Source organism: Malania oleifera, chromosome 11 (assembly GCF_029873635.1).
Source record: "Malania oleifera isolate guangnan ecotype guangnan chromosome 11, ASM2987363v1, whole genome shotgun sequence".
Taxonomy (NCBI): Eukaryota; Viridiplantae; Streptophyta; class Magnoliopsida; order Santalales; family Ximeniaceae; genus Malania; species Malania oleifera.
Genome location: NC_080427.1, coordinates 10,155,230 through 10,171,058, shown reverse-complemented (window position 1 = coordinate 10,171,058; position 15,829 = coordinate 10,155,230). Strand labels below are relative to the sequence as shown.

At 33.5% G+C, this 15,829-nt stretch overlaps 1 protein-coding gene across 1 annotated transcript in view; it reads right to left on the bottom strand.

Moving 5' to 3' along the window:
* Positions 1 to 241: 241 nt before the first annotated feature.
* Positions 242 to 15,829, bottom strand: part of LOC131167401 (uncharacterized) — a 29,406-nt gene continuing 13,818 nt past the window's right edge. The window contains exon 6 of the mRNA XM_058126211.1: positions 242 to 485. Coding sequence (XP_057982194.1) covers positions 242 to 485 — 244 coding nt within the window. The remainder of the gene's footprint in view (positions 486 to 15,829) is intronic.

The following is a 15,829-nucleotide window of genomic DNA, read 5'->3' as shown; positions in this document are numbered from 1 at the left end:
CATTAAGACATAGACTTAGAAGGTTCAATTTCAGATTTAACATAGAAGCATATACATAATTGAACATAAAAACAAATACATAGAACTCATAGTTCATCAAACTAAAACCATAGACTCATGGACTTTGCGCACACACATACTCCCCCTTTTGACATCAACAAAAAGGCATAATACATCTATAAACGGAGCATGTGTAGCATACAAAATAGCAAAAAGTTCAAGCATCATAAAAAGTATTTAGTCAAGCATCCGAAGTTGTATCACTCTCTACAGCAATTGCTTTCCCTTTAGATTGTTGTGATCCTTCATCGGATGATTTGTTTGAGCCATTATCATTTTCATCACTTTCTTCATCAGTGTCATTTGGTTTTGAGCTAGTGACACATTGCTCTATGTTGTCAAGACGTTTATCCAGTAAAGTGTATTTATCATCAATATTTGAGATCTTGTCTTGAAGAGAAGAAAAACCATCCCTCATATCAGAACTGAAGCAGGAATAATGCTGATAAAAAGGAAGAAACCATGTAGGCATATCAGCTTCTTCAGGAGCTGGATTACGTTCTTCTGGCTTTGGTCGAATAGGCCTATTTCCCTTAAACATCCATCCCTCAGTATATTTCTTGTAACCCATCCTTTTTAGAGTAGTGGAGGAGAATATGTTATAATGGGTTTACTTCACTATTTTGGAAGATGGAGTGAGGACTTGAAAGTGAGCAAAAACTAAGGAAAGAATGCCGCTATTTGGAAGTCCAATTCTAGGAGATTCGAGCTTCATGACCATCCATTTAGGCTAGCTAAATCCAATTTCTTTCCTTTTATTATGTACCACATGACAAAGCAATCAAAGAAGGAAATATGATCAAAGGATCCTGCTCTAGGAATTATATTATAAGCAATGAATTTGTGAAGAATTTGTGCTTGCAAATTGAGCTGTTTGTATTGTGGAGGATTTCCAAAATAGATAGGTTGATCATTCATCACAAGAGGCAGAAATTCTTGTGGGGAAAAACCCTGCTCCATTGTCCATTGATTTTCTATTGGATTGCACTCAAAATCACCATGCTTTATACAAAGTATTTTCCTTAGTGAGTGTGGAGTAAGGGTGATCTTTTGGCTAAATACTTCGGTGGAAAATCCAACATCTTTATTTACCAAGTTTGAGTAAAAACGTTTAATCTGATCAAGGTAATATCCTTTAACTTGGTGAAGAACAAACTTGTCCCAACGTATATTTTTGAATAACTCAATAATCTCAGGGAAATTTTCTTCAAAGAAAGACACATCGAGTACCTTACCAAATATTGGATCGATAGTGGAGATATGATTTTGGTACAAGGTTTTTGCATGAGATGAAACCAACCATTTTTCAATGTCGTTGTTGCTATCAGGCCTTGAAGAAGAAGATGCCTTGTCCTTTTTCCTGACTGTTTTGGTTCTTGGCATATTGATGTAGCAGAAATTTGAGAAACCCTAGGTGTGAAGGATTTAGGGTTTGATGAAGTGGAGTTGGGTAGAGGTTTGGAGAGGAGAATCTTAGAGGAGAGATAAAGAGGAACTGGTTTAGTGAAGGGTAGATGAATGAGCAAGCGTCCAAGGTTTTAAAAAGATTGTTTTTCATATTAAGTAAACTTGAACCGCCGCGAGATAGGCGTCTGTCATCAAGGTGACAGTCAGCTGTCAACTGTCTTTCTAGATAGACAGTAGCCTGTTAGGCGCCTGCCTGATATCATGCAGTTGTCTGCCCTGTAGGAAAATTCTTTTCTCTCTTAGTTTACTTCTCATATATGTAACATTCCCAATTCCCGTCAGATAAATACAAATTGATCTTCTGCTAGTGGTTTTTTAAATATATAAGCTAATTGATAGTGTGTGCTAACAAATTCAAGAACTATTTCTTTCTTATCTACGTTATCTCTTAAGAAGTGATGACGTATATCAATATGTTTAGTTCTTGAGTGTGATACTGGATTTTTTGAAATATTTATAGTACTTGTATTGTCACACTTTATAGGAATTGTTTGATATTGAATTTTGAAGTCCCTTAATTGTTGTTTCATATATAACGTTTGAGCACAACAGCTCTCAGCTGCTATGTATTCTGCTTCAGTTGTAGATAATGCTACGAAATTTTGTTTCTTTGAAAACCATGAAACTAGTGATTGTCCTAGAAAGTGACAAGTCCCATTAGTGCTCTTTCTATCTATTTTACATCCTACATAATCTGCATATGAATAACTTATCATTTCAAAATCAGTTCCCTTTGGATACCATAAACCTAGATCAAGTGTGCCTAGTAAATATCTAAGGATTCGTTTAACTGCGATTTGATGTGATTCCTTAGGAGCCGATTGGAACCTAGCACACATACATGCACTAAACATGATATCGTGTCTACTTGCTGTTAGATATAGTAAGCTTCCTATCATTCCTCGGTAATGTTTGGTATCTACTTGTTTTCATTTTTCATCCTTGTCAAGACTTGTTGAGGTGCTCATGGGAGTTCCTATGAGTTTGCTTTCTTCCATATCAAACTTTTTTAACTTTTTTAACATGTCTTTGATATATTTAGTTTGATTTATGAATGTTCCATTTTTAGCTTGTTTAATTTGTAGCCCTAGGAAGTAATTTAACTCTCCCATCATGCTCATTTCAAATTCTTTTTGCAAAGATGTAGCAAATTCATTACACAAATCTTCATGAGTTGCTCCAAATATAATATCATCAACATAAATTTGAAATATAAGCATATCATTATTTTTGGTTTTTATAAATAGAGTGCTATCTATCTTTCCTCTTGAAAAATTGTTTTGGAGTAGGAACTTGCTTAGTCTTTCATACCAAGCTTTAGGAGCTTGTTTCAAACCATATAACGCTTTTGTTAACTTGAATACATGATTTGGGTTTTTAGAGTCTTCAAATTCTGGAGGTTGTTCAACATAAACTTATTCATTTATATAACCGTTTAAAAATGCACATTTTACATCCATTTGATATAATTTAAAATCTTTATGTGCTGCATAGGCAAGAAACATCCTTATAGCTTCCATTCTTGCTACGGGAGCAAATGTTTCTTCATAATCGATACTTTATTCTTGATTATAACCTTGTGCTACTAACCTAACTTTGCTTCTAATAACTACCCCATTTTCATAATTTTTATTTCTAAATACCCATTTGGTTCCTATGGATGATTTATCTTTGGGTTTAGGTATAAGTTCCCATACTTGACTTCTTTCAAATTGATTTAGTTCCTCCTGCATAGCTAAAATCCAAGAATCATCTTTTAAGGCTTCTTCAATATTCTTAGGTTCATATTAAGACAAAAAAGCATAATGGTTGCAAATATTTTTTAATGAGACTCTAGTGGTTATTCCTTTTGATGGTTCACCAAGAATTTGATCTTTTGGGCGACTTTAGCATGTCTCCATTCTTTCGGTAGTTCTTGATTTTCTATGAAGTTTTCATTTGTGGTTTCATCATTGTTTTCTTCTTTTGTTTCAAGATCTTCTTCTCTTTGTGAGATATCTTCTTTTTCATCATTCTTAACTTCATTGTCATAATTATTTGATTCATCAAACGTTATGTGAATGGATTCAACAATAGTAAGAGTCCTTTTATGATAAACCCTATAGGCTTTACTATTTGTAGAATAACCTAAGAAGATACCTTCATCAGATTTTGCATCAAACTTTCCTAAATCATCTTTAGTATTAAGAATAAAGCATTTGCACCCAAATACATGAAAGTAGGAAATGTTAGGTTTTCTACCTTTCCATAGTTCATACGGTGTTTTATCTAAACTTGACCTAATGGATACCCTATTTATAATATAACAAGCTGTATTTACAGCTTTTGCCCAAAAGTATTTAGGTAGATTATTTTCGTTTATCATGGTTCTTACCATTTCTTGGAGAGTTCTATTTTTTCTTTCTATAACTCCATTTTGTTGTGGAGTCCTTGGTGCTGAAAAATTATGATTTATTCCATGTTCATTACAAAATTTATCAACATCTTTGTTTTTAAATTCCCTACCTTGATCACTTCTAAAATTAGTTATATTATATCCTTTTTCATTTTGTAATTTCTTGCATAAGGTGATTAGCAAGTTACAAGTTTCATCTTTGTTTGCTAAGAATAGTACCCAAGTAAATCTTGAATAGTCATCTACAATTACAAAAGCATATTGTTTGCCTCCTAAGCTTAGGGTTCTAGTTGGACCAAATAAGTCTAGGTGCAAGAGTTCTAGAGGTCTTTTAGTTGATATGTATTTTTTAATTTTGAAACTTGATTTTACTTGCTTTCCTTTTTGGCGTGCATCACACATCTTGTCTTTTATGAATTTTGTATTTAGTAACCCTTTTACAAGATATTTCTTGGATAGTTTGGATAATAGATCCATACTAGCATGCCCTAGTTTCCTATGCCAAAGCCAACTCATTTCATTCATTGCAGCTAAACAAGTTACATTTTGATTTACTAAGTTCTCAAGGTTTATACAATATAAATTATTTGTCCTATGGGCTATAAACAAGGTTTTATTATTCTTAGGGTTTTGAATAACACATTTTTTTTTCTTAAAAGTTATTTCGAATCCTTTGTCACTTAATTGGCTAATGCTTAAAAGATTGTGTTTTAATCCTTCTACCAATAGCACATTATCAATAGTAAGAGAAGGTTCTTTGCCTATTTTTCCAATGCCAACAATTTTACCTTTGGCATTGTCACCGAAGGTGACGTATTCCCCCATCCTTTTGTTTTAATGTGGTGAACTTGGTCCTATCACCAGTCATGTGCCTTGAACACCCGTTGTCCAAGTACCACTTATCTGTTGATGGTGTTGTCCTAAAGCACACCTACAATGAGGGATTCATTGCGTTAGTCTTTGGAACCCAAATTCTCTTAACTTTCTTTGAATTGTTTTTAGTTCCATTATTTACTTTCCATTCTCCTGGAACTTTAACATATTTTTTTTTTAGTGGGCAATTGAACATTACATGACCTTTAGTCTTGCACATGTAGCAAGTGGCGTGTTCATGTTTATTGTTTGAAGAAGTACTAGCATAGTGCTTGGCTTCTTTGACAAAATATCAAATGTATAATTTTTTACTCCTTTTATTTTTTTTTTTCCATTATAACCTATCCCTTCTTTATTTCTGTGTAGTCTTTGTTGTCCAATTATTTTTTCAAAATTTTCTTTTCCTTTGGTAAAGTTATATATAATTTTCTCTTTATCCTCTACTGACTTTTTAAGTTCGATTATCTCTAACTCCTTTTTATTTAAATCATCGTCTTTTATTTTTCCTATCTCTTGAGTAATTTCTTTTATTGCATCTTCTAATTTTTCAATACAAGAATCTTTCTCCTTTTCACTGATTGTAGATGTTTCAAGTTGCTTGATTAATTCTTTATTTTAATCTTTCAAAGTTATGTTTCTCTTGGAAATTTTTATTAATTTTTTATGTAAAGAAAACAAGTCAACTTGTAATTCCTTATAGGAGGGTATGCTATCGTATGACTCATTGTAAGATTCTATTGAGGAGTATAAGGAATTTACCTCTTCGTCATTCGCCATGAAGCATATATTTGCCATCTCTTGTCCACTTGACTCATTTTCTGTCTCGCTAGAGGTTGAATCATCCCAAGTGGCATTCATAGCTTCCTTTTTTTTTTTCTTCTTGTCTTTCTTGAGTAACGGGCAGTCCAGCTTGATGTGCCCTGGTTTCTTGCAATGATAGCATATAGGAGGTTCATTTTTAATTTTATTTTCTTTTCTACTTGTCTCTCATTTTTCAGGTTTCTTTTTATTAAAGTTTCTAGGAAACCTTTTATTTCTCCTATGGAACTTGCCTAGTATTTTAGTGATGAATGCTAATTCATCTTGATCTAAGTCGCTTGATTCACTTTCCTTTTCACTTGAGCTATTACTAGAAGATTTTAATGCAATGGAACTTTTATGCTTGAGTTTAGGGTTTCTTTCCTTTAAAGCCATTTCATAGGTAAGTAGTTAACCTATAAGTTCATTTAGTGAGGTGGTCTTAAGATTTCTACCTTATGTGATAGTAGTAGCCTTTGGTTCCCATATGGAGGGAAGATCTCTTAGAATTTTCCTAATCATTTCGTAGGTAGTGTAAGTTTTTCCTAAGGCACTTAAGGAATTGATTATGTGAGTGAATCTGGTATACATACTCGAGATTGTTTCATCTAAATTCATTTTGAATGCTTCATACTCACTTGTTAACATGTCTATCCTATTGTCTCTAACATCTATTGTTCCTTCATATGTTACTTCTAATTTGTCCCATATCTCTTTAGCTGTTTTGCAAGCCATAACTCTATTGAATTCATTGGCATATAAAGCACAATATAAGACATTTATAGCACTTGAATTTATTTGGAGCATATTATAATCTATATCGATCATATACTTTTTCTCTTTAGGAATTTGTTTTCCATCTACTATCTTAGTGGGAATTAGGTCTCCATCTATAACTACTTCCCAAGCTTTCCAATCCATGTGTTGGAGATATATTTGCATTTTCTTCTTTCAAAAGGTATAATTATGTCCACAAAAGATTGGTGGTCGGGTTGAGGATTGACCCTTACCGAAGGGAGCTACTCCTATATTTGCCATTTGATCTTTTTATAGTTTCTTGTTAGGAATTATTATAACTAGGCTCTGATACCAATTGAAATTGGAATAGCTTTCCTACGAGAGGGGTGAATTGAGATTTAAAAATTTTATTCCCCTTTTTAAATACTTTTGTGTTATAACAATAGTCAATGCTCAAACACAATCACAAAATTTATTCAGAGTAATCACAATCAAAACAAAATAATCAACCACTTAATTCTTGTAATAATAGCCCTGTATAAATATGTAAAACTTGCTGAATGTGTATAAGCCCTGTGTCAATATTCACAAACACACTTCTTCCCAATGTTCAACTGTTAAATAAACTTTTAGTTTAATAAGTTAAGGATGATCAACTAATGTAGTCCCTTTTTGTTTCTGCAATCAATGTTGATAAAAAAAAAAAAAATTACCTTTCAGTCTATTAAACAACCAAACACTTAGAATTCAGAGTTTTATAAAACATCCACGCAATTTATAATCTTTGCTGAAAAGTAAAGAGTAGGGAAAGAGAGAAGAACACGAGATTTTATGAGGTTTGGCTTCAACACAACCTACATCCTCGCCCTTGGAAAAACCACCAAAGGATTCACTATCATCGTTCCTTTACCAGGAGAAACAATACCGATTACAACATTCCTTGGTTAAGGCTAGAGTCCGCCTTCTCCAAACAATATTCCTTTGTTTGGTCCAACAATTCAACACTCGAATCGTCTATCAATCTGCTACAACGATTTGAAATAAGACGTATAAGAATTGCTCCTCAAAGAGTTGATTAGTACAAATAAAAAACTATGTACTTCAATAACATTCACAATACAAAATTCAGATTGAAGCTCTAGAAATTTTCCACCGTAGGATTCTTTCAATAGATGAAAGGTTTTAGTATTTGAAGCACAATCTTAGTGAGAAAATCAGCAAGACTTCAGTAACTTCATGGAAGTTGTGAGCAACAAAGAGCTTTTAGAAATTCAGAATGCTTGAGAGAGAGTTTGATTGTTGAATTGATTTATTGGTGTTCAAATTAATGTAACTTGAGGGTATTTACAGATGTAGAAAGGTTTCTAACTTGTTTCCCAAGTTTACTTGGTGTAGGGTCCAAGTTTTATATTAATTTGGGCCTCAAGCGATCGAAATTTCAAAAATATATCCGTTGAGTATTTTAAAATCTGCCGCGAGCCAGACGATTGTGCGGTCACTGACAGTCATCTGTCCATGCATTTCAATTATATATTTCACAAACAGTAAGGTGGTAGTTTCCTTTCATCGGGGTGGCAGTCGTCTGTCACTGAACAACCAAGTTTTTAACAACATACAGAAGAGTGCCAGATGACTAACAAAACACACCCAGTCATCTCAGTTGTCACCAACAATCGTCTGTCAAGTACTTGACAGTCATCTGTCATGATTCTTCCTACTTGTTTAAGTTCCTTTAATGTGTCAGTAGTCTGTCCATAGACAGATAGTCATCTGCCAAGTAGTTTTTTCTCATTTTAAGACATTTTTGATTTCTCTCTCTCTCTTGTTTATTTTGACTTAGAATCTCAATTTGGGTTTCCTTGAAAAATAAGTTCCAAGTCTTAAAACGAAGGTCTCTTAGTCTCTTTGCCTAATGAGCTTCAAAATGAATATTCATACTTGAATCAACTTGAAGCACTTACACAACTTGTTCTAAAAACAATTTTGATACTTCTTTGCTTTGAGTTCTTTTTGTCGCTGATCTTGGATCTTTCAGACTTCTCTAAGCTTTCATTATGGATCACTTGTATTTATGTAAGACTTTCCTTGTTCCTTGATCCTTGTGAGCTTTCAAGATATGGCATTTGAAGTTTGAGCTTTCGAAATTTTCCTTTTTATTATTGAAATCATCTTGGCTTGAAATAGTATCACTTGGAAACTTATTAGATAACCTTACTTTGTTATCATCAAAATCAAGAGTTGTAAGCCTAGTTAGGCCAATAGCCTAACTTATCCAAAGGTTTTAAAATGGTTTTGAAGTTTAAGGAAGGCAAAAAAAATTAATTTTTACAAAGGGGTTAGTCAACCTAGGAAGAAAATTTTAAATACCCAATTCACCCCCCTCTTGGGAATACACCATTCCTATCAATTGGTATCAGAGCTCGGTTGCAATAAGCTTTACTGCATTTGCATAAAGATTGGAATGACTCTTCTTTAGTGTATCCCTGTTTTGAGGGTCAATCCTTTGCAAATCCTCCATTACTTTTATTGTGCAGATTTTATTGTTTGAAAATTGAAAATGAGTATCTTTGTAAAATCATTTGATTGGAGGTCTTTGAAAAAGTTTTTGTCAAAAGAATTTTATCCCAATGGAAATGTTTTTAAATGCATAGTTTCCCAAACTTGAAAATGAATTGAATGAGCATGACATAATTTTAATGCATATATTTTTAATGCCGTACATATTTTATATTGTGCCTTAGCTACTAATGTTTTAGAAAAGTTCATGATTTGTAGTAGTGCTAAGGACATTTGGGAACATTAAGGGATATGGAAAAATCAAGAGAGAGGAGAACTCCACTCCAAGGATTTTAGGCTTAAACAATTAAGGAGTAAATTGAAAAGGTACATCTACCTCCTTCTACTTTATTAGATGTTTAAATGTCATGATTCGTATAATGTATATCTTGTGTTAATTTTGAAATCATATGAATCTTGTTGTAATTACATGCCATCTTATGAGAAACTTTTCAAAGAATTTTTTTATACTCATAAGATTTTAAGTTATGATATATTATATAAGGGGAAGTAATAATTAAATACTTTGATTGAGGTTAGTGCTTATAATGATAAATCTTAGTATACTCTGCTATTATACTAAGATCATTAGGGAAACAAGCCAATATGAAATTTTTAATGATAATATCTAATCCAATTTCTTAAGATGCATATATCATAACGATTGGTTATATAATGAAACATTGGCTATAGCATGTTTAAATAAATCCCCTCCAAATGGACAAATGAGTATTTATTTGTTAAAAGATTTTTTAATGCTATATATGCTTTAGTATAAATATCTTAAATATAGCATATATTTGTCCATTTTTAATTTGAAGAATTGAGTATTAGTGAATTTATCATAGTTATATATGTATATATATATATATATATATATATATATATATCTTATAATCCTAAACTTATAATCTTAAATAAACAATCCCCTGGTTAAAAAATATTAGTTAAATCTAAACATAAAAAGCCAAATGTAAATAAATTGAATATATAATTCTCTTGGCTTGAAAATTTTTGTTGTGCCCTTTCACATAATGAAAATAGAGTTATTTAAAATTGAAGGGATATTTTCTTTTAAGAAATATTGTTTTAATTTTTTTTAATCTAAGTATAAATAGCCAAAGTTGAGTTTATTGAACATTTAAAACCTTTGGCTAAAATCTTAATGTTTTGGTTGCATTTATTGAGGGGGAGCAGCATTTTAAAATTCATCCAATAAGCAATAAATTGTATTGTGCTAAATTTAGAAATATTTTATTGTTTCATTTATATTGGATGACTTGAGAGCTAAATGCTTGCTATCTATCCTTAGCTTAATGCTACATCAATTGATGGATGGTTAATTATAATCTTTTGAGCTGAACGTAATATCAGTCATTGCTAAATAATTATATTATGGATGGATAACTCATAACATAAGCTATTATTTGAGCTTAAATAGATTGCATGCTATTTGAATTGAATTCTACATGTCCATTCTTGTTGAATGTTTATATTATTTGATGGATGGATATCTTTTAGCATAATCTATTACTTGACTTGCATGTTTGAACTGAATGCCACCTGCATGACAGATGCAGTGATGTGAATTGCATGCTGGTAGTTTTCCTAGGTTGTTGCATGCTTAAATTAAATTATTTGTTGTAAACAACCTAAATTTTAGTGCATGAATTTTTGGAAAATGTCCTATTTACAGACGGTATGCTACCGAAATTTCGTTAGACTTTCCTAACATAATAAAAAAAATCATAAAACACGCACCAAGATAATTATTGTTGACCTTATAGGTCACACCCTGGTTTTGATAATGACAAACTCAATTGTATTTAATAAATATCCAGTTCATGTGCAGGTTTATACTAACATACATTCAAGGGCACGTGAAAGCTTGAAGACAATTTCATATTCCCAATTGTAATATCTCTAAGTGAATTTTGTCTGTAATAGTAATTAGGCTGTCTGTAATAGTAATTAGGGTACTGGTTTGTAATAAGCTCACACACATCACATGAATGATTTACTTTGTAAGCTCAAACCGAACCATAGAAAGACCTTAGGATGTACCTTCGGTCGACCTTCGGTCGACCGACACCGGACTTCTTCGGTGTCTTCAAAATTGGACCCCAAGTGACCTTAGGACACTCACCTTTGCACTTGTATGTAATAGGCACTTGAATAAGGTTTTTATGTTGCAAGAAGGGACCGAAATGCACACTTGGTGCACTTTCGGTCGACCGAGCCAAACAGTTCAAATTGGCCCGGTCGACCGAAACCGGTCCGGGTCAACTATTTGACCCGGTCCCGGTCGACCGACCCCTTACAGGTCATTTGACCTCGGTCGACCGAACCACCTGGGAGTCAACAATTTGACCCCCCGGTCGACCGACCACTTTTGTACTCCAACAACTCGGTCGACCGAAGGTCCTCGGGAGAATTCCCAACAACTCGGTCGACCGAGCCGTGCAGTTCAAAAAGGCCTCGGTCGACCGAAACTCGGAGATTTCAAAAATCGCCTTTACCCGATCGACCGACCCCTTAGTTCAAAATGCCCTCGATCGACCGAGCTACTTGAGTCCCGGTCGACCGAGCTACTTTTGGTCGACCGGACCTCTCGGGTTGCTCCCATTTTTACCGTGGTTAATACTTTTCTAAACAGGGTTAAAATGCACTAAACTTCATTAAACTTTTCTGATAATACCCTATAGGTCCCCAACGGTCATATTTTCTCCCTTGCCTATATATATGCCTTCATTTGCAAAGATTAAAGATTCATTTTTTAGCCACTTTGATCAGGGAAAATTCTTTGAAAATCCAAAACCCTATAATACTCATTCTTAAGCCTCCTACACTCATACTTACCTTCTCATACAAATTAAACCCTTTGTAAGTTGATTGAGTGCTAGTCTAAGTAGGTTTGCTCTCCCATTCATATTTGATTGTTTTATTATCCTTGAGAGCTAAACCTTGAGTATTCTTAGGGGACTTTATTAATAAGTCTATCCTAAGAAAACTTTGATAGATCTTCTAAGATTTGCACCTCCATTGCAACATCTTAAGAAGATAGTATTTGTATTTTGGTTGCAAAACATTTTCAAATATCTACTGTGTTATTAATCTTGAAAATATTTGATGAGATATTTGATAGTGTGATAAAATCTTTGTTGCAATACTCGTTAACTCATATATCTTTTGCTGAATACAAAGATTGAATATCCTTTTGCAAACCAAACTTATACGTTGCTAGAGCTTCATATACATATGTGTATTGAGAAAACTTGTTGATTGAAATATATGAAGTCTGGATGATATCTTTGTTTGAGCACTTAGATTGAATATCTTGTGATACAAAGATCATTTAGGTTTGCACTCTCACACACTCATTACAACGATAGTAAATCTATTTGAGAGTTGACATCTTAGACCACACTGAGCTTACAAATTATTTCATATTTGTGGTGTATATTATTGCGCGAATTTGGGTACATATTTGCTTTACTTGAAAGCACAATCACTGTACCATTTCAGTATAACACACATTGGTTGTATTTCCAGGCACGGGTCTGAAGAGGGAGACTAGCCCTGGAATAGTCCCGGATTGGCTTAGACCCGGTTAGGAAAGCTAGGTGCGTCGTCCTGTTAAGGCGTGTAGGTTGAGGTCAGCCTCGCTAATTGACCTGGTTAAGGTTGAGGTCAGCCCTGTGTTAATTTGACCTGGTTGTAAACGGTGCCGCTCCACCCTTAAGTGAGCTCTTAGTGGAATCCTCTAGCTTGCGAGCTTGAGGCGGGGACGTAGGCACGGTTGGCCGAACCCCGATAACATATCGTGTGTTCATTTATATTTCCGCACTTTATATTAGCCGCACATGTATGTTATGGGTGAATGATGCGTATGACTTAAATTTCACATTATACTTATCTACGCATTTGGAAATTGAATAGGCAGACCCTAGGTTGTGTATATACTGCTGTTTATCCGGCATAACCTAGGTGATAAATTTTAAAATTCCAATTCACCCCCCCTCTTGGGAATACACCAATTCTAACAATTATGACTTGCTGCTCGTTAAAATATTTTAGAAAGGATGAGTGAATAATAGAAGAATATTAATTCTCATCCTTAGTAGATAATGCATGCAAAATAATTGAATATGTTAGTACATGTTAAATCCTAGATGCTATATAAATTGAAAGATGTGTACACATTTCATTGTCCTAGGAGGGACTAGTTCATGAACACCATTTGGTCCAAATCTTTAGGTTATGCACTTTCACTCGGGACCTAAATGGTAAAATATCATCCTTGTAATCAAACATCACATGTTTTGATGATGGTCCATAAATTAAAACAATTGCATGACTTAAGAGGAGTTTTTGTATTGCACACACTCATTGTGAATCCCTATTGCATAAATTTTGAGTATAACCTTGATTGGCTATCGTGCACTAAATTAAAATTCAATATGTCATGCATGTGTGCTAAATGTTTGGTATTTTCCGCATGCTGAAATCTTTTGAAATGATGAATATATGATAAATTTGTGCTAAATGTACATCATCCTTGAGTTAAATTGCAAGTATGTGTGTATGCAAGTATACAGGGGAGCTTAAGCCCCATCCTTGAAAAAAGGATTAAAAGCACCTGCCTCATGGACTCGCATTATTATTATTTCTACTTTTTGAGTCTTAAGACTTTTTTGTGTACTATGAACATCATATCCTACGCCTATTGAATCAATATTCGATATGGATTGTTTTAGGGGCATATGAACACCTTGCATGCCTTAAATGTTAAAGTTCTTATGCATGTGTGTTCTAAATTATTTTACTTGTTGAATGCAAATATCTTAACATATATCCAATAAAAATAAGTTAAATGATTTAAATTTGTTGCTTATACTACTTAATGAATTTTTCACAATTAGTTTCAGTATAAGTAGCTAAAAGCATCTAAGCACGTATTCAAATTCACAGGGGGAGCGTTTGAAATTAAAGTTATATCTTGCTATGCTCACCAATATTTTGGGCTTAGATATGTATTAAATTTTCTATGGCATGTACTTAAACGTGATGATTTTATTGAAAAACTAAAGATGAAATATATTAGCCACAATTTATTTGATTTGCCACAATTTACTTATCCCCACCTGTATCCACTTTCTCAAGACCAACCATCTTGAGGTTCCTTTAATTCCCTTTACTTTCATGGTGGTAAGGACACCAATTACACTTTTTGTTTTTCATGGTGACAAGGAAACCAAAGTGTTGACCTTATAAGTCACACCCGGTTTTGATAATGACAAATACTAGTAATTGATGGCTATCAAGTTTGTGCGCATGTCTATATTAGCAGATCAATTGATGGCATATGAGGACTCAAAGTCTAAAGACCCTGAAGCTTTTCCTTTGTTGTAATTTAAATTATTGCTCTATTCGGGTCTGTAATAGTAAATAGGAAATGGTTTGTAATAATTAATGCATTATATGCATGGTAGGGTAGATAAGCTCAAAGGATTATTGAATGACCTTTTAGGGATCCCCTCAACTGACGCCAGATTTTTGGGGTTAACTCACAAAGACCATAGATTGTCTTTAGGACCCTAAATATTGCGTAAAAATGTCCCCCATAGTCTTGAAAATAAACATCATATAAATATGGACAATTTAATAAAGAGAAAAAGATCAAAATGCCCAAGGATGGCATGTTCGGTTGACCAAACTCAGTTACACTGAGATCTTCAATTGATCGAACCCCCACTAGGTCAACAAGTTGACCCTTCGGTTGACTGACCAAGAATATATAGGCAATGCCCTAGTCAACCAAACCCCCACGTGGGAAATTCCAATTGCCTAGTCGACCGAACCCTTAAGTTCAAAATATCTTTGTCAACCGAAATTTGACCAGTTCGGTCAACCAAACTCACTTCGGTCAACCGAACCATGGAGGTTCTGGAATCGCCTTATGAATGGCTAACCAAACTTCTAGTTCAAATTTTCCCTGGTCAACCGAACTTGGCACTATGGTCAACCAAACCTTCAAGATGGTCGACCGACCCTCTCAGGTTGGTGAATTTTACCGAGGTTAAAACACTGTTAAATTTTATTAACCTCACTTAATTTTTTTCTAAAATGACCAATATGTCTTGAATGATTATAATTCTGGGGAATTCTATATATACCCCCTCATTTGCAAAGATTAGTGTAAGATTAGCAAAACGATTAGTAATTTTCTCTCTGACATTCAAAAATTCATACTTTGATTTTTAAGCCTCCTATTGCTAAAATCACTTTGTAAGATTGCTTGAGTGTTCTCCTTATTAGGCTTAAGCTCTCTCTTGCTCTTATTGATTGATATTATTTTATTAGAGAACAAAGCTTCAAGTTTCTCTAGGAGACTTTGTTAGTAAGTCCTCTATAGAAAAACTTCCTTGAGCTTATGAGTTTTGCATATTCATTGCAATACTCAAAGAGTCCATATTGTGTTTTGGTTGTGAAAAATATTTTACAAATCGTTTTCAAGTATCTCTTGTGCTTATCTTTGAGAAATATTTTGAGATATTTGCTTGTGTGCTAAAGATTGTTGTTGCTATATCCTTTGATTGATAGTATCATCTTGACACAAAGATCAAATAATTTTTACAAACCATTTTTGAAAATTTCTTGTGGTTTATTTTTAGAAAAATATTTGTTGAGATATTTGAAGTGTGCTTGTGATCTTTGTTGCTGCATTGTAATTGAGACTATTATTTTGACACAAAGATCATATCACTTACACTCTCATGTACTAATTGCAATATTTGCATAAGTCTTTGAGAGTAGACACTAAGATTACATTGAGCTTATCTTATCATATCATTCAGTAGTGTGTTGATTATATTAGTGTAAATTTGCTTGATTAAAAAGCATATAGTTTGTACGTCATTTTCATTGTAAATCTGTTGTATT